Below are 20243 nucleotides of genomic sequence, written 5' to 3'. Positions count from 1 at the left end.
GAAGCACATGTAGCATTCACGTATTGTTATTGCTGCAAATTTACCTTTATCGAAGCGATTTGTACCGCTCCGAAACTGGTGAAGCGACACGTATGAAGATTCCTGCCTGCTTCTCCCTGGCATCGGAAACCAAGTGCATTCTTCGGAACTGTGTGGATGCGAACCAGAACTAGTTTGTGTTAAACAATGTTACCGCGTTATCTCAACGCTCACGTTACACGATAGTGACGCCGTCCGCTTCTCGGCGCGACTGTGTCAAGCGTCAAGAGATCGGGTCAAGGATAAAGAAGCCCTGTGCCGACGTTCATTTGCAAACCCGATAGGTAAGCGCGACATTTCGCCCCCTTGTTTACAGACTGTCCACGCCTACATTTTCCTCGATTCTCGTGGTCATTGTTTAGAACACGGCGCTTTCGGCTTCGGAAGCCGTTGCCGCTGATCCTGAACGCAGTTTTGACGGCGATCATCATAGTGGCACGTCGCAAACATCGGTAATCTTACGCCGTTCACCGGAGCGCTACGAGACAGGAAAAAATGAGATCGCTACTGTTCGAATCGTGATTGGAATCGTCGCGAAGCGCTACACGTCAAAGAAAGGTTAGCATCGAAAGGAGTTAACTCGCAAGCGCTAACTCTGTCAACATTCTTAACAAGTTTAGAAGTGTTTAAAAAGGAAAAGTTAAAAAATGCAATTGCGAAACGACGCTCTACGATTGCGCGTTCGTGATCGTAGAGCGCCGTTCGCGCAATCGCTCTTTGTCAAAACATTTCTGTCAAACGCGTATTTCGCCACGTTCACAATGGCTTTTGATGAGCAGAGATTGTCAAAGGGTGTTTGTCAAAGGGGTTTCAAAGAGAGGTTAGATGTTTACATGCGGATGCGAAAGTAAGTCATTATTTTTGCTCTACAATCTTTCCAGGTTCGTTTTAGCACAAGTTACTGAAATATTTCTCGCCATGTAAAATCGAGCCATTATGGTACCATTCGAAAAATAAAAATAACCCTTATGGAGTTAAAAACTCCAGGTGGTCAAAATTAATTTTTGAGTCCCCAAGAGGTTAAAAAAAATTGCTGGAGTGGAAATCATGCCTGAAAAGTGAAGCCAGACCTCCACCATCCTACTCCAGGCACGTTAAAGCATTGCGAAGACAAAGTAGTGTTTGCCTTGCACGCCATACGAATTTAATATCAGTAATTTTCCCGAACAGGTACTGCTCAATGGGTGTCTTAGTGTTACTGGTTTCCTTAGAATCCTTGAAAGTTTAGCCAAATTTCACTAAAGATCAAGTTGCCCATATTCATCCTGATATATTACTTTTGTAAGGAATAGCGGTCTCGTATTGTATATTTAGGCCAGGGGTTTTTAGCAGAACCAAAGCACTTTATCTCCAATTTGGTGTCACACGAGAAGGCCGTGTTTTACAGCGAAAGCTGTTATGAGATCATTTCACCGGCCGTTTTTGGCGCCGTAGTTGTCCGCCGCCGCCGCCGCCGCCGCCGGTGTCCGTAACCAGTATCGCTCGAAATAAGAAAAAAAAAAACTTAATAAGAAAAAATTCCAGGATGGAACGAGGCTCGAACCTGGGCCCTCTGCGTGGGAGCCCAGTATTCAACCTCTGAGCCATGCCGGGGCTTGAAAATGCTTTGCAAAAAGGTCCTATACAGGCTTCATGTCGGGAAGGAACCACATTAGCATATGCAATATAGCGTAGTAGAAGAGTAAAATAAGCACCAAGCGTCGCACAACGCGAATTCTGTAACCAGGCGTCACACAATGCGAAATGCGCAACGAGTAGGTTGTTGAATGCTTCCAACCCATTACAAAGGACCCTGCCATAATTCTTCATCGTCATCAGGCACAGCATCAACAAAGTGCGCATAATGCCTTACATGGGTTTAGCAGGAACCAACGCTCTCCGTAGAATGACGAAAAATGGCAGAGTGCCTGCTGCCCTGCTTCTCAAAAATTACAATGATTTATAGCGTAGTGGGTTCCTCGCAAGTGCACTTGTATTGGTTGCCAAGGAAGCCCATAAGCGCATGATCCATTTCCTCGGGGTCTCAGTAAAGTTCTTCGCCCCCCCCCCCCCCCCCGTCTCTTTCCCACGTCAACGTATGTTATACAGCATGACGGGAGAGGGAAATAGCGACCGGGCGTCACCCAATGCAAATACATAACTGGTGGGCCGTTTAAAGATTCCAACCCATTACAAAGGGCTGAGCCATAATTCTTCATCGTCATCAGTCGTCGCGTGAACAAAGTGCACATAATGCCTTACAGACGTGTAGCTGGTGCCTCGCTTCTGCGCAGAATGACAAATAATGGCTTAGTAGGTGCTTCCAAACTTCACAAAAATTGTGATTTATGGCGTAGTGGGTACCTTTCTAGTGTACTTGTATTGTAGCCCCAAGAGAGCTTAACGGGCTCTAGAAACGCCGCTCTTCCAGCTTTCGCTGTGACTGTGCTGCGGTTTCAGCGCAGGCCTGGCGTTTTTTTGAGAGAAATGTCGCCTTCACATCTGCTGCTAAGACCTTGTGAAAGTTTCCACTCCCGTAAATTTTTTTGAAGCCTCCTTAGGAGTCTCTCCACTTCAGTGTTTTTATAACCAAACCATAGTTTTGGCACGTGAGTGCTGCCGAATTAAATAATTTTTTTTTTCTTCTTTGCTCCGCAGGGAGCAATGTCGTGGTTCAGTGACATTGCGAGCCGGGCGGAAGATCTTCTCACGAAGGTCGACCAGACAGCCGCATCAGCTCTTCAGAAACCACTCCTGCCCAACACAAACACCGGCTTCATGTCGTACACCAAGAGCCCCGGCAGGAGCCCTCAACCCGAACCGCCCGGCGTCTCGCCTTTGACTTCCGGTGGATTCACGCGTAGCCCAAAGCCGTCCAGAGGCCTATCCCTAACGCCGAGCTCGACCAGCGTTAAGCCGAAGCGAGTCGAAAAGCAAGCCAGCGATGAAAAGTTGATGGAATACCTAAACAGCTCAGAGCCCGCACCACAGGCTCCGAAACGTAGTTCGTCTCAGCTGAAAATTGATGTGGAGTCGTTGCCGGCTGAAGCGGGAGATGTCGTTGAAGGGAGCGGCGTTTTTTCGGCAAAGGTCCAAGGTAATCGCTGTTTGACAAAGCGTGCAGTCATTTTAACGGTCATTTTATCGTTATTAAAAATGGATACTAGAGGCCCTGCAACATGTTTTTTCGGATCACCATATTTGCTTTAGATCTGTTCTTGACATGTCAGAAACAAAGAACAAAGGTAATTGTGAAAATTAACGCATGTAAACAAGTCATCGTTAATGGACATGTCAAATATATGAGCAAAATATCATTATAGTGGCAAATGTGTTGAAGCAAGGGATGTTGTTGGGCTAGTCAGTTCATAGATTCAGCAAAATTTTTAAACTGCACGAAGAAGTCGGGACGAAAACGGGAACACAGACGCGCACATGGAGCATAGACATTCTGTGCTTTGTGTATGCGACTGTGTTCCTGTTCTTGTCCAGTCTTTTTTGCGCTGTTGAAAATGCGTTGAAATGCCATGCTGACGTACCATTGTGAAATTCCCTAAAAGGAGTCTGAATCTTCGTTTTCTTTCTGATCGTAGGTAGTATTCCCTTTACTAATCATTCCTGCCAGTGCCAATATGTAATTAAACCTTTTCTGCCGATTCAACAATGAAGGGGCTTGATTGCCAAGTGTCAGTGGCAGCATAGTTTAGACATTTCATGAGGCTGCCCTTTCTGAAACTTTTAAGTTTTTCTCTCTCTCTGCTTCCTGTTTGTTCATGTGTTGTGCCTCTGTGTTTAATGTTATGTCACACACACAAACACACACACACATATATGTGTGTGTGTGTTCACTCCGACGAAGGCCGGTCCCGCGGCCAAAACGTCAGTACTTTACAAAACGATTTTTTCCTACGTGCTTGATTTTTTAAAAATATATATATAATATACATGTCCAATGTTTTATGACTTCAGGCACTTTGGTATCAAAATGTTACGCTATACTTTTTCTCACCAAACGCAGATGCAACAGTGTCACAAGCGGAAACAGCAATCTCGCCGGAAGTCAGTACGACGACGACAGCCCAAGGAGAAGCAAGCCCTTTGGTGGTTGCAGATCAAACACCTTCGAGCTCGCGGAGATCTTCGATTCAGCACGAGGAGCTCCAAACGGCTGCCCCCTCCTCGAGAAGTGACGTGCCTGAAGTGACACAGGGCAGCAGCCTTGAAGAAGAAAATAGAATGCTTCGAAAGGAGGTGTCCACGCTAAACCAGGAGATGGCGTCCGTTCTCCAGAGGGTCAAGAATGCTGACGCAGGTGAGTGTTAATGCGAAAGCATTATATGCTCTATAAAATGAAAAATTCGGGGTACGTCTGGTGAGCGTCTGCGTTACAACTTGATAACGTGACCAAGTGATGATATAATATGATAATGTCATGTGATGACGTCATGTTACAATATGTCATGTGATAATCTTTGAAGTTTCTTTATACTCTATATATGTGAAGTTTCTGCCCAAGCAATGCAGGCTCGGGCAGGAACTGTGCACTTTGCTCGGCAAGGTGCAGTCGCGCGCTCCTTATCATGACAGGGCTTGGCAGATGGCTGATACCATTGTGCATGCTGTTCTCACCGCTCGGTTTGCGATGAAGTGGTAGACAGCATGAAGGTCACTTCGCTCGCTGCAGTGGCCGTGTTTCCTTATGCATGCAATAACCCTTTTGCTGTCACTGACGTACCGGTACGTTCTGCATTGTGCGTTCAAAATTTCGCGCTGAAGCGCAAAGCTGTCGTATTTTGTGTGATTCTACTGGTTGCACCATCTCTCAAATCTATCTAGAAGCACGTATTTCCACTCCTCGCTGTGTTGGTACGTGTAATGAGGAGTACAGAGCGACCGCACCCACCCTTCTTTGCTGGGGGGCGTGGTCGCTCCGTGCGAGTTGCTCTCTCGGGTGGAGTGACCATGCCGCGCAAGTGCGATTATGGGTAAAATGGTTGTGCTGTCATCTGCTGCGGGTTTGAAGGGTTATTCTTTCTTTTTTTATATTCTGTTGGCGTATCAAGTTCAGGGGCGCTCGCCGATGCCTAATGGACCGAAACATGACTCGATCACTGATTTTGCTTGCTTGCTGCAGCCTTGCTTGCTGCTATCAGCAGCAAACGATATTGTTGTGTCCCCTTTCTATCCCTATCTGTCATCTTGATTTTAAAACGTGCCATTTCTCTGCGTTTCAAGCTTCCCTGATATTCCCGAAACGAAGGTGACACTGGCGATGAGTCACAGCCAGAAACGCCCGACATTGAAAGGGTTAAATTACAGCATGTTGGATGCTGAAGGAGTTAGCTCTTAAGCTTACTTAGTGTAACATTCCACTTTGTTGCTATCGCATTTGTAAAATATGCTATGTGGCACAAATAACAGCCGACGCAGACTTAGAAGCTCAAACAGACGTTTATTAGCGTCCACATGAGCCCAGAACGTAAAGATGGCTCCTTAGTTCCTGGTAGAACGCGCTCGCTGGCCCAAAGCTTGTCTTCTTCTTCTTGCGGGCTGAACGTGGGAAATTCAACATAGCATTCATTGCTTTGCCTTTGTAGTGACTTTTTTATCATGGATCACTACCAACTCTGTTAAGATGATGTCTTTCTAACTATCAGTAGTCAAAATTGAAAGGCTGCATCTTGACACCCGGGTCACACTTGCAGAGAAGCAGCGGCTGCAGAGCCGCCTAGACCACTGGTCCAGCCAGGTGTCGGCCAGCGACTCGGCCTTCCGCGAACTGCAGGCGCGTGAGCGTGACCTCACGTCGGCTCTGGAGGCCAAGGACTCGCAGCTGGCTGTGCTGCGCGTACGGCTCCAGGAGGCGGACCAAGAACTGACCACCAAGCGCCGCCTGGTGGACGACCTCAGGAATGAGAACCAGAGGTGTGTGTTCTTCAATGCGAGAGAACTTCTTCGGCTACCACTGTCCACTTTGACCTGGCAAAATATCTGGCCTTGATACCATAACCGCATAAAACAATGGCTGGGAAAGTCTAGGCACTGTGAGGAGTCAAGCATGGGCCAACATTGTGGTAAGCGGGTTGAATTGATGATAGGTTCTCGCTCACCAAAGCGAGTACCTATCCTCAGCCCCACAGTATTGTAGAACCTCATTGATACGTGTCAGTTTCATACGATTTGCCAATTCCAACATTCGCCATATCTTCATCAAGCCTAACTGCGCAATGTTTCAGTGAATTTGGATTGTATGTCTTCCTGGATAGTGCATTTTTTCCTATGTTTTCTTTTTCAAGAACGTATGAACGTGGTTGTATTTTAGCTGGGAAGGCGGCGCAAGTTATGCATGACAGTGGAGCGTAAGAGCACTGCCACCATGGTGGTCACGATATCGACACACATGCTCAACTCGTAAATGTAGGGTTAGAAGGTCTTCAGAAGACGAAAAATGCATCACCATCATGAACGAAAAATGCATTCACCTAGTAAAGCAACGAAGGAAAACGCATGCCCTGTCGTACACCGTTCAGTCAGCTGTAGAAAGAGTTGAATGAGATATGTATGGTGTGCGAATTCTGTCTCACAACTTTGAGCTATTGTCTCAAGTAGGACTAGGAAAAGTTTAACCAGAGCAGAGCTGTCACCCGAGAGCTTATTAGCATAGTGACATAGTGAACAGAGCCAGGGTGAATCGCAAAAAGTATGCCTTAGTGCAGTGGTATTGATTCATTCATTCATGTCATGGTGCAGGTTGACAAGGGACCAAACGGACTTGTCCCAAGTCCAGGGCAAGACTGTCGAGACCCTGCGCGACAAGTTGGCCCAGGCGGAAGAGGCCCTCCGCAAGGAGCAAGAGAGCCATCGGCATGCTCAGGTGTGGAGTTTGGCTCGACGCTCAGTGAAGAGTACACGCACGATACACGCAAATTATGAAATTACATTATAAGAGTTACTTATTCGATTACTTTGTTTATCCAAACGTTATAAAGTATATTCCTAAATGTATTGCAAGACTATTTTTCATTTTCTTCATAACAATTTCGTTATTAGTGTTCGTTAAATCGAGGTTTCAGTGTACAAACATCCCATAACGTACTAGATGTAGCCCATGGAAATCTGTGAGCTCACCAGGCACTGCTTATCTCTGGATGTTATAGGCGGATAACACGTATGGTATTTGCAGAGAAGATCATGAAAAGCATTATGAAGCTTTCTGAGCATATCAGTTACCAGACATGCATTACATGTGGTGTGCGAATATTCGAAATTTTATAATAGTGTTTGCTCGCACTGAAATACTCGAACTGCATGGCCAAACGATCACATAACAAGTTATCAGGTGTAACGCAATCTTTAATTCCATAATATAACACGTTTTGAATGTGGCATGATGGTAGATTTACAGAGAAGATCGTTGACTCAGTAAATGCATGGTGAGCACATTATGAAGCTTTCTGCACAGTCGAATTCATATAACAAGTTACCAGACATGACAAAGTCACTTCCGTAACATGACGTATTACGGATATGGCATGTCCATAAAGTAAAAAATAATTGTCACCTCAGCAGATGCATGGCGCATGCATTACGAAGCTTGATTACCTCTATACGGTCGAATTTGCCCTCAGGACACACATATATATAAGCATGCTAGTATCACATCGACCTTTATCAATCTACTAGTTTCATAAATAACAACACAAACTGCATCGTCATTGTGATGTTCCTTTCCAGGCTGAATTCATGCAGAGGCAGTTGAAGATGGAGGAAGAAGTTGCGAACCTGTCCGAGAGTTTGACATTGGCGCAGAAACAGCTCGCCGAACAGAAGGGTAGGCTGTCTATTGGGACACCACTTTTCAGTGTGCTTAGACATTTGCCATTTCATGTGCAACCGTGACTTGGCACTTCTTTCTTGTTGTCATCTTCTTGCAAAGCTGCCTCTTTGTCTGCCCCTTGTCCTGGTTATAGACATTCAGTGGGTTGGTACGATTCATGGTTAAATGCGCGACATTGTGCTCAGGACAAAGCAACTGATGTCCTGTTATGCTAAATGTGCAGCTGAAACTTAATAATAATGAGCTTGGCAACGCACTGTTAAATCTTCCTGTTGAAGACCATAGAAGCTCTAAAGCTTTTTATTCTTGTTTCGATGTAGCGTAACTTCTTTCATAACAAATGGTCTGCTGTGCTGAGCCAGATCTCGTAAAAATCTGAGAAACTCATGGCATCCACGGTCATACATGGAAGTGGCGATGTTGTCACGTGTTGGCCTTCGACATGTGCCTTTGGCTCGTGAGAAGAGTGATATTACTTGCTATTCCAAGACCGTAGCTCATCAGTTTAGTTTTGGTGAAGTTTTAGTTAGATTTTGTTAAGTGTTCCCTCAAGCGGGCCTTCAGTCATTTCTGGTACTGACTTCTGATCCGAACTTTTCTTTTTTTGTTTGTCTGTAACAGCGCATGCGAAGGAGTCGGGCAGCCAAGTCTCATCATTGCGTTGCAGTCTAGATCTGGCACGCCAAGAGCTCGCCGATTACAAGCAGAAAGCGCAGAGAATTCTGCAGGTAAGCAGGCGCTTGCAGAAAAAAAAGATTAACTGGCTCACCTTCTCTCACTCCCTTTATTGCTTTGGGTCAATAAGACTAGCGAATCAGTCAGTTAATAGATCAGCCAATTAGCTAACCTACAGTTCAAACAACCCATCATTTGGTCAGTTAAGCCATTATACTAATCCAATTAACATAACGATAAATCACTAAGCCATTCATGTATGGTATGGCAGTACATGCAAACCTCGAGCATTATAACAAAGTCGCATCTGATACAAAAATAACTTTGTTGTGTCCAAAAATTCATTCTAATCGTATATTCGCAACACTGTATCTGTGGCAGGACTGTTCTTCATATACTTCATTTTAACTGACTGTTCGTTACATCCATGTTCGTTATGTTGAGGTTTGAGTGTACGGCAATACATGTAAATGTATAAACGTGTATATCGTGTTTAATTATACTGAAATAACAGTGCAGAACACCATACTGACTGCCATATAATGCTATGCAAATTGTGGACAGTTTCCCTTGAAGAAGCTTCCACTTAGATTTTAATGTCTGTGGGAACAGTCAAAGGAGAAGCTAATCGCAAGCCTGAAAGATGCGGCCAATGCGAGTGGGTCGGCCCTGGATGGCTCGGAAGTCGACGGCAGCCGCCTGAGTGCCGCCTCCGCAGCCGAACTGGAGGCCATGACGCAGGAGTGTGAGCACCTCCGTAACGAGCTGAGGAAAACGCAGGCCCACGCTGACTCCCTGTCAGCAGAGCTGCACGAGCAAGAGAGCACACTGCGCAGGTGAGTAACGTGACTCCAGTTATTGCTACAACAGTTCTTCTCTACCTTCATGCGCAAAAGGCAGCGAAATAAAAGCTTAAGTAATGTCTTTTGATCACAGCTAAATGACTGCACTGACAGAATAGTCTTCGTGCAAGTCTTAGTGCAGCGTTTCCTGTCTCCTTTCACTGTCAATGTTTTCAGTGTCACTGACATGCAAAGTAGTACATTTACATATAGTAGTTTCTGTCTTTGGTGTCATCAACTTGTACGTTTCTATACTGTCTCTGCCATCGACTCGTACATTTCTATACCGTCACTCTTTTTGGTGTCATCGACTCGTACGTTACTACAATGTTGCTGTTTCTGGTGCCAGTGACTCGTACGTTTCTATACTGTTGCCGTTTCTGGTGTCACTGACTTCATTATGTCTCCATACAGTCTCCGTTATCGGTGTTACTGGCTCATACATTTCTATACTTTCACTGTTTCTTATGTCATCGGCTCGTACGGTTCCATACTCTCGACTTTTTCTGGTGTCACCGACTTCATTACATCTCCATACAGTCTCCGTCTTCAGTGTCACCGACTTGTACATTTCTGTACTGTCACTGTTTCAGGTGTTGACTCGTATGGTTTCATACTCTCGCCGTTTCTGGTGTCACCGGCTTCATTATGCCTCCATACAGTCTCCGTTTTCGGTGTAACCGACTCGTATGTTTCAATACTGTCGCCGTTTCTTGTGTAACCGACTCGTATGTTTCAATACTGTTGCCGTTGCTTGTGTCACCGACTTCATTATGTCTCCATACAGTCTCCGCTTTTGATATCACCGACTCATATGTTTCTGTACTGTCACTCTTTCTAGTGACATGGACTTGTACGTTTTCTATGCTGTCGCCATTCCTGGTGTCACCAACTTCACTACGTCTTTACATGGTCTCTGTTTTCGGTGTCACCAACAGAAGCATGTCTCTGAAGCATGTCTCTGTTTTTCCTTTTCCATTGGACAGGGAGCTGGAGTCCCTGCAAGAGCAACAGCGTGACCTCCTGAAGGACTTGAAGCAAGAGCGGCACCAGCGGCAAGAGGCTGAGCTCGAGGCACGGCAGGCGACGGAGGTGAGTGCATATCGGCGATGTCAAAAGGCAGGCCGATCAGTGCGTGTTTGAAGTTGAACGACCAGCTGGAACCACAACGTACGCGAGAAAAGAAAAAAAATGACGGGACGAAGCTGGACTAATGGAGGACGGCTGGATCAAATCGGTTAGTCCAGCATTGTCGCGTCGTCTTTTGGCCGTGTACGTAGCTTTTCTATCTGGTTACTGGCTTTTAATTTAGTGCAGATCCTTCCACAGGTGCCTTTGGAGGCCACTCACAGCATTCAAATGATTGGACCTGATAGACAAAACGACATATTGGATTGAAACTTTGACATAACTGCGTAACGTTTCACGACAAGGACAAGAACTGGGTAGAGTCTGTAGTAAAAATTGTAACGTTCGCAATTTATCACAATGGCGGCAGTGAACCTCAGTAGAGTGGACGGACACAGCCAAAGCTGTTGGAAGGTTGTCTTAGAGTTTTTAATGGTTGTTATGCACACTTTAAAAGTTTGGTGACTTCTGTGACTACCACATTGTCAGTTAATAACTGCAATTGTAGTCCATTGCGAGCTCTTTCTCTGCCAGCACTGCCTTTAAGTACTGCCTAGAGCTCACGCTCGTCTTCTAAAATTATTTGGAAGCAGAGGTGTGATGATGTGCAGTGCCAATCAAGTAAGGAGCTCGGCCACTCACACCACTGTGACACTGGTGCTTGACATTTCAGGAGATCACATTTCTGAAAGAAGAGCTCCGACGTAACAAGGAGGCCCTGCAGCAGAGGCTCGGCGAGCGCGAATCTGAGCTGGAAAAGCTGCGGAAACAGGCTGGTTTCTTTTCTCATATTTCTTTGTTGTAAATGAATGATGAACACTGGTAAAAAAAGCTCGAAAAACGTCATCTGCGTTGTTTCTTGTGCTGTCGTACGGCATGGAAAGGTGATGCATTTGGGCGTCTGCGTACATTGCCGACATTCCAACATTCTGTTCGGACAGAACTTCTACAACACGCGCGTTGGACATTGAAAAACATTAAGCCTTGAGATTTGTGTGCAGTATCTTTCAGGGGGTTTTCTTTGAATATTTGACAATTAGGCAGCTTAGTAATTTGTTGCATTCAAATTTGCACACTTGCGGCTTTCTGCATTCTGCTTTAGGTATGAACACCATCACATTGAAAAGCGTAGACGTCTTTTTTCTGCTTTTATGAAATATAGATTAGATCTGCTGTTGCTATTATGGCAGCAACATTTACGCCATTCACACTCAATCCAGTGATCGAGTCGGCCACTAAGTTTTTTATTTTTAAATGTCTTATTTTTTCGTTTTTCTTGTTTGATAAAATAAACTCTTATTGAGTTCGGATATACATGTCTTGCAAAAACTCAATGCGGCTTTTGCTTTTAAATTGTCTAAAAAGAGCGAGTGAAGACGGAAAGTACATTTTCGCGTTGACATTAGAGCGCGTTTGTGCTGTCATCGTAGATCATGACCAAGTCGATGAGCTCAACAAGCGAGGAAGAGCTCGAGGCCCGGCTACACGCCCTCACCGAGAACCTCATCCAGAAGCAGACCCTGGTCGAAGCACTGAGCACCGAGAAGAACTCGCTCGTCCTCCAGCTGGAAAGACTCGAGGTAGGCGCGTGTCTTTCTGAAACTCCAGTACTGGGTGTACTTGAGCGAGATCACATTCCGTCTCACATATCAGGTGCAACGCTATGGACACTACCGAGAATCCTTGCACTAGAATCCTTGTTTCTTGGTGCATTCGCACCAAGTAACAGTTCACTAATTTTACCACCAGTAATGCGTGGTTTTTTTTTTTTCGTTTTTAGACTGAGTAACAAATGAAGATGCTTTCTGCCTTAGAAATAAACAAACCTCGTTATTTATACGATAGTCGATAGGTTGTTCTGGACCACTTAGCGTCTCTTTATTTTCGCACTGCGGCCTCCACAATTAGCTCCAGCAGTACGGAGCCAGTCGCAGAGGCCACGTTCATATTTTGGTGTTTCATTTGCAGCCAGTCACGGCGCCTCATGTGCAGGCTCGTGCTTGCCTCGCATGAGCATTTACAATGACGGAAGCCAAGCGCGAGACGCGCGGACTTGCACATTTTGCTGACCGAGCTTGTTGCATAGCTTCCACAGCGTTACACCTGACCTGGGAAACTTAGTACACTCAAACCTCGATATAACGAACGCGGATATAACGAATTATCGCTTATAACGAAGTAAATGAAGAATAGCCTTGTCGTAGGTAGCGTTGCAAATAAACGTTTATAACGAATTTCTGGATATAGCGAAGGTATTCTCGTGGCAGATGTGACTGTTATAATGAGGTTTGAGTGTATAGCATATTCAAACTGCTAATAAAGATAGGAGAGAAGATCAGGAGGAGATGGAGCCATAAAGATAAGGAGCATAAAGATAAGAAGATAAAAACAGGGAATGTCACTGGTGTCAATGTTCCAGCCACGGGATTTGTTTCTGTCTAAGCCTCCTGGTTGGAACATTGGTCCCAGTGACATTACTTGTTTAGAGACTTCACATATACAAGTGACTCTCAGCAGAAATCTCTTAAACGGAATTTCTGCTTAATTAGAACACCTGCTTCTAATATCATTGGTTTCGTGCTTCAGTTCTGTTCCCCAGTTCATCTCTCAGCAAACAGAACTCCCGTTAAATGGAACATATTTTACCGGTTCCGTCAGGTTCCGTTTAACGAGAGTCTACTGTATTCAAAGTAAGAGTAAAGGAACACTAAAGCTGAGCACAAAATCTAGCTAAATAGACTAATAGCATATTCCTTGAAAACTTTTTACTTCATTTTTGCCATCATAGCTTCATTGTTTGAAAAAAAAAAAATGAAAGTCTATTAAAATTTTGGTGGTACATTGGCATGATGTCACAGATATCAATGTTCGCTTTTTCGTATTTGGAGTCATGTTAACTCAGTAGGAATCCCAGAAGCTTCTTTTATTTAATCTTTGGCTCCTTTAGAACACTGCAGTTAATTTTCAGCGATAAAAAATTAACAGGGACTTCCTGACAGAATCACATTCGGTATTTTATTCTTCACGCTGTTAGTGGCTTGACGAGCATCCTCTAAATTAAGAATGGTGTTCTGAATATTGTGGGAGGGTGTTTTAACAATACAAGTGAAATTTTTTTTCTCTTAGTGGCCTCGTGAACTCTATGTTAACTTTGTTGCATCACTGTTATAAGTGGTTATAAGTCATGTCTTGGTAGTGACCAATTATGAAAAAGAAAGCTAACTTTGCAGCTATTAATGGTTGAAGATAGGAATGCCTTTTCCCAGTTTTGGTCAGTGGTTGCAATTATTGTCATGGTGTGATCATAGGTTATGCGGCACATGCTTTTTTGTTGTTTTTTTCAGCGTCAGTTGAAGGAATCTCAGGCTCACACCTTCCAAACCACACACAGCGATAGCAGGATTCGGACAACCAGATGAATGTGAGTAAAGAAAAAGCCTCATACGTTGTACAGTCCACCGTATAATATGGTCCATCCTTAAAGGGACCATCAGATTAGTATTTGTAAACATTTCCCTGGGAGGAAGTTAGTAGTTATTAATGAACAAAAATACCTAGCAAAAGAAAATATGTTACCTTGAGCAGCAGTTCACAGCACACTTTAAGTCTACATTATATTCCTTGAAACTGATGCAAAGAACAAAGCTCCGAGCATAAGTCTTGAGTTTTGGCCTGACTACGATTGCACAATTGAAATGCTTGTCAAATCTTGTAAAATTGTCAATAATTCCATTAACAATCAGAGGTTTGATGTCTGCTACTGCCATGACGCTTGCAGAGTAGAAGTTCCTTTTTTGTTTCACTGCTATTTTTAGCAATCCTATACGGTTATCGCAGATGCGGTAGCGACTGCATGCCATGTCTTCAAAATTAGTACATACTGCGGTACATTGCGGAATGCAACAACGTGCAGATTTGGGCGTAACGTGTTTTGCATGCCAAGTGTGAACGCGACAGGCGGGAAATGGGCATGCAGCATAGCTGTCCCGTGTTGCATGTGCTCGGTTGTACGTACCTCTCGCTTCAAAACTGACTTACAAACTTTTGTGTCCTCTCTACACTTACGTCCTTTCAGCCGATGAGTCGGGTAAGTGATTGCCGCCAGCTACGCTCTAGATGTGGTTCGACAGTGGTGAGCAATTTGGTCGGTGATGTTGAACGCGTCTTTTGCGCGTCTCTCGCTGCAGATCCCAGGGCGAGGCTTCCGGGAATGTTTGTTGAATCTCCCTTCGATGGCACTGTGACCCGGAAGGTCAAGAGGGCATACGGGGTCATCGACTCCTTTAGGTATAGTTGTCAGGCCTTTGTGCTTGCGACATTTTCAGGTGTCAGCATGAAAAAAGAATGTTATAAAAGAGCCACTTAACTAGAGCATTGGTATCACTGTAAACTGTAGTATGTGTTCTTGTGCTTGGCCTTTACGACATTTTGGTGGATTGCCAACAGCTGTTTCCTGTTAGGCGACTTGATGCTTCATTTTCAAAGCATTTTGTATCATAACTGTGTTTTTAACAGTATATGTGTATTACATATGTTGTGTGCAAGGATATGCATATTTTTCTTAAAATCGCAAAAGAATGGTCTTGAAGTTTTGCATTAAGATCACATTTTGTGATCCTGATCGTTGCGCGTAACACTTGACACAAGCCTAGGTACCAAGAAAAATAATTAAAGGTTGATTTATGTTGCTTACTCTTTTAGAATGTGCGGTAACTGTCTGGGTATGCTGGCCAGAAGACCGTGACACAGGTATATGAAAACAGTATAGTATCAGTATCACGTAGCTCTCCCAGGAACTAAATCAATTTTTTTTTTCTCATTAAAAGCTAGGCCAGTAATGGTGCCAAGTGTTACGTTAAACAATCAGGATCGTAAGATTAGATCAAAAACAGTGTGGCGACAAGCTTAACATTTTTATTCCAAGGTTTCAAGTGAAATATTTGTGGCCCTGTATATGTACTCGTAGCCGTGACCATCTAGATTACTTGGTGTAGTTGTACTGTCAGTATAGTAATAATAATGCAATCTCCAAATTGCCGTATTATTTGTCGTAACCATTGTTTTCTCCTTCCCGCTTTTACAGCATACGTGCCGGAATATTTTTGAGGCGCTACCCACTTGCCCGGATATTCATCCTCATTTATATGGTAAGGATCTACACAGAAGCAATACAGTTCAATTATGATCTTCTGTTTAGTTTTCAGCATTTGCCGTGTCATCATTTTTAAAAGTGAGTAGTTGATACTCAGTTGAGTGAAAGGAACTGGGGTTAGGCAGGCCGTATGATGAACAGAACAGACCGGTGGTCCACATGAGTCTGTATACCCAGTGGGTCCATATTAGAGTAATGGAATGGGTAACGAGCAAACGGTCATTAGCTCCGTACATGTGCTTTTAATTGTTGTTAAGTACAACATCGAAGCAACCTCACTGGTTTATAGCTGCTATTTTGGCAAAACCTACGAAGTTGTTTTTGAAAAAGTAATGTGCTGTCGATTCACAGTAGTAGAGGCTGCAACATTCAGTCTGTATTATATGCAACAGCATATAGTCACATTATGGCAGTGTAGCCCAGGCGAGTTGTGAATGAATGGTTAATAGTGACATCCTAGCATACTGTATTTAACTCGCATACAGCCAGTGCTAGTGGGCACTGGCCAATGCCGGCTTACTGTCGGTAAATGTTGGCTAGTGTTGCCACGTTGGCTAAGCGATGGTGTTAGCCCTCTGTTGTTATAAAAGCAACATTTTCCTAACTCAGCTGCAGTTCAGTGATTAAGTTGTCTACCAACTTTATGTGCAGTTGCTATCTTTCAGATACGTCTTGTACTTCAGCATTCATTGTCCAATTCTTGCCACTGACGAGAATGAAAACGAGGTGAACACTGAATAAAGACGTAAAAAATTGTCGTATACGCGTCAGAATCCATATACTGTCTCGTATACATTGATGACAACTCGAGTTGGTTCAGCCTGAATGTTTTAGAACAAATACGCGAATGTGACTCCGGCACCACTTAAAGTGAGTCATGCATGGCTGTCCGAACAGCACGTTTACGATCGTAACGCGACATGTACAGGATTTCGCGACGGTCACGTGTGCCTGTATCTTGTACAACTGCAGGGCCTGATGCACTTTTGGGTCATGATCGTGCTGCTGACCTACGAGCCGGAGATCCACGGTCCACACATCAAGCAGACCGCGAACGCAATCTCCAAGACTCTCACCTGACCGTGGCCTTGCGAAGTCTTCCCTGTACATTGTGTTTATACGACGTGTACCTTTTTTCTTAGGGCTCTCAGTTTAGAAATAAATGTTGAGGGGGCAGTGGGGTGCTTGTTATACTGATGAACGTTTCTGTGTCTGGATGCTTGTGTGGTCACAAGTGTTTGGTCACAGGTGGTCACAGTGCTTGTGATGTCGCTGGGTGTTTCTTGTTATTGTCCTATCTTATTTGCGCTGCACTTTTAAAGAACTATGAACCAACTCGCTTAAATGAAAGTCTTACTCTCATAAGGGTATCATTGCCTGTACACTATCTTTGCACTTGTAGCATAAAGCAATGTTTCAGTCTGCCTAATACATAAGTAATGTAAAATATTATAAGGCTTTTCTATGCATCTTGGTTTTTTTATATTTCACCATATCTAAGTACAAAGCTTCTTTGCTCATAGTGCGAAATTTTGCTGAGACACTTGGAGCAATACACGAGAGCCACAAGTGCGCACTTGTTCAAATGTCGTCACAAAAAAATTCCGCGTTAAACCCAAGGCACTGGATTACCAATTAACCCAAACCAATGCCTTAATAATAATTTGTGGGATTTCACATGCCAAACTGATTATGACACGATACGATTATGAGGCACACCGCAGTGCAGGGCTTCAGAAATTTCGACCACTTGGGGTTCTTTAACAAGCACCTAAATCTAAGCGTACGAGCCCCTAGCATTTTCGCCTTCATCAAAAAGAGACTGCCACGATCGGGATCGAACACGCGACCTGCAGGTCAGCAGCCGAGCACCATAACCACTGTAGCACTGTGGCGGGGTTGCAGCTCAACTTAATAGATGTGCGTTAGGTAGGTCATGTGTTCAACAATGTGAAACTGAGCAAAATAACCTAAACCCCTTCATAAAAATCCTCCATTCCAATGGTCAAAAACAACTTATCCTGTGGTTTCCCTAGCTACGCTGTTTGGCAGTTTCGTGCTGTGTTATTGAAATGTAAGCATTGGCATCCCTGAATCTTATTGCAACACAATATGTTTTAGATAACACCTTCCTTTATTGCACTCATGCAAAAGCGGGGCACTGGCCTGATTCAATAGCGGCATCAATGGTTATGCACGGACCAATGGCGGTGACGAGAAGCACCACAGCCAGATCGAACCCGCATATATCGGGTCAGCAGCCAAGCACCTTAATCTCTGTACCGACACCTTGCCTAGTACAAAGCTCTGATAAGTACTGCGACATAAGAAAGCTATCTGCATGACAGCATTTATGAGTGGAAAGTAGTGACCACGAAGGTTTCAAGAAAAAAAAGGCAAGCAATCTAGAACGAGCAATCTAAATGACAGTTGTCGTGTAACAAGTGCACACCTAACATGGGCGAAATTGTTTTTAGACCATAGCAGATACATACCTCTTAAGAAAATAAATTTGCTCTCTTTCTTCTCTACAAACGATCACAAAAAAAAAACAATGGTTTTTGTCCAAGAATGAATTATGCACTCCTTGGGAGATGGTTGTATACTTGTAGCAATACGTGCTCTGTACCGCTGAAGGGTAAAACGCAAAGAAACAGACGACATCCATGTTGTCTGTTCCTTCAAGCGTTACCCTTAAGCATCAAGGAGTGCCAACTAATAATTGCGAGCTGACTGATGAAGTTCCTCTTCTGCAGGGACCAGTTTGAAACCGCGTGCAGCATTTGCAACCAGAGGTGCAGCGTCTCAGACGAGAATGTCTGCATCTACAACCAGAGGCACGAGCGTTCCAAAGCTGTCCCGAAAGAACACTGCTCGAGCAGTGTCATACAGTCGTATTGCATAACCGCATGCTTTTCACTGCTGTGCTATGGCTCATTCACACTCTGAGCAGCCAGCTTTCACAACCAGAGGCGCAGTATCTCGGACAGGAATGTGCATTTCACACCAGAGGTACATCATTCCAAAGCTCTCGCGATACAAGAGTGCTAGAGCAGCGCTGTGTGGCAGAACTGTAAATGGTGTAATTGCTCATTCATGCTGGCAACAGAGAAAGGTCATGTGACCAATGGACTAATGAAGAAGTAGAGGCTCTTGGCAACATAGAGTTTCCTAAAATTAACTAGAGGGGACTCTGGCGCTGCGATCGTTCAGTTGTGACCTGGTGAAGAAGCAGCAACTCTTGGCAACCAATGTTCACACTGCCTAGTGTGACCTGTGCATCGCTACACGAAATGCCTCGCATGTGTACCATTGATGTCTGTTTGCACTGCCATTGTCATATAAAACAAGCAGATGTCCCGTTTCCACACATCCGATTGGTTCGCAAGCTTTGCGAGTGATCCAAAGCAACCGCTTTTCAACAAAAACTACTACTGTTTGCATGGATGCGCAACCATTGAGAGCCTTGAATGAGCCTTCGCCCATCTTCAGGATGACAGCGATCACACAATCTTCAGGCTCGGCAAATGAAAATGGCTAGTTAGTCACAAGAAACTGCAGTATGTTCCTAAAGAATGCCTGACATATTAGGAGCAATTCGACTTAACCACACTAAAGAGGCCCTGCAACACTTATCGAACATAGAAAACACTTGCTGATCTGTGATGATGATATATTGTGTTTAATGGCACAAGAGCCAGTTATGGCCAATTAGCCCCTAGACATATTTAATGTAAATTCACTGGTCTGATGAAGCAGAACGAGACGTGAGTCAGCAGTATAGATCTGTGCTCAAGGCTCCTGTGAACATGCGAGCCAACTATTGTTGCATCTCACAGAGCAGGGAATTTGCAATTGTGTCAGGCAGCCAACAAAGCACACAGAAGGCAGGATCAGCAACGGATGTTGGCCGATTACATGAACAGTGCACCGGCAAATGATCTTGTTGCCACGTTACGTAGGCACCACACCTACCACGGCCTTCATGGTGTTCCACCACGTACCTGTGCCATGTACAGCTGAACCACAAGCCAATAGCCTTGAAAAAGGAGAAAATACGAAGGTGTTGACGTGTGGCGTCACAACTTCTGGCAGCACATCGCCACTTGACATCCCATTCTATGTAGACTCCAGCACGCCTGTGACCACGAGGGAGGAGAGAAAGCGCTCATTTTGCGCAATAACTCTGCTTATACTCGACGGATCCAATTTTTATGGCGAGAGACTTCACAGGTAACAGATAATAATTGCTATGGTTCTACGTCCCAATACCATGATATGATTATGAGGGACGCCGGGCTTCGAAAATTTCAACCACCTAGGGTTCTTTAATGTGCGCCTAAATATAAGTACACGGGCGTCTAGCCTTTCGCCTCCATCAAAATGCCACGGCCGGGATTCGATGCCGTGATTTTCGGATCAGCAGTCGAGCACCACAACAGCTAGACCACTGCAGTGGGTTTTCAGAGGCGACAGAGTCCAAGCGCGATGTCATTCTCCAATTACACGAAAAGATGTTGCAGGGTCCTGTCGTTTGATGCACCCAGCCCGTACGTTTGGCTGGAGTGAAAAGTAGCATCGAGACAAGTAA

The 20243-nt window shown here is 44.5% G+C and overlaps 1 protein-coding gene across 1 annotated transcript; it reads left to right on the top strand.

The window, feature by feature from the left end:
* Nucleotides 1-73: 73 nt before the first annotated feature.
* LOC119401704 (golgin subfamily A member 5-like) lies at nt 74-16845 on the top strand. Its single transcript, XM_049418823.1, is given in 16 exon segments — nt 74-323; nt 2677-3115; nt 4037-4330; nt 5724-5943; nt 6769-6892; nt 7753-7849; nt 8477-8583; nt 9143-9366; nt 10359-10464; nt 11174-11272; nt 11931-12080; nt 13845-13871; nt 13873-13921; nt 14688-14787; nt 15584-15647; nt 16625-16845. Coding segments are annotated over 15 exon segments (2202 nt in total). The 5' UTR covers nt 74-323; nt 2677-2682; the 3' UTR covers nt 16733-16845.
* Nucleotides 16846-20243: the final 3398 nt, after the last annotated feature.

This window comes from Rhipicephalus sanguineus, chromosome 8 (genome assembly GCF_013339695.2).
Source record: "Rhipicephalus sanguineus isolate Rsan-2018 chromosome 8, BIME_Rsan_1.4, whole genome shotgun sequence".
NCBI lineage: Eukaryota > Metazoa > Arthropoda > Arachnida > Ixodida > Ixodidae > Rhipicephalus > Rhipicephalus sanguineus.
The sequence above is the reverse complement of the archived record's forward strand: the minus strand, read 5'-3'. Positions and strand labels throughout refer to the sequence as shown.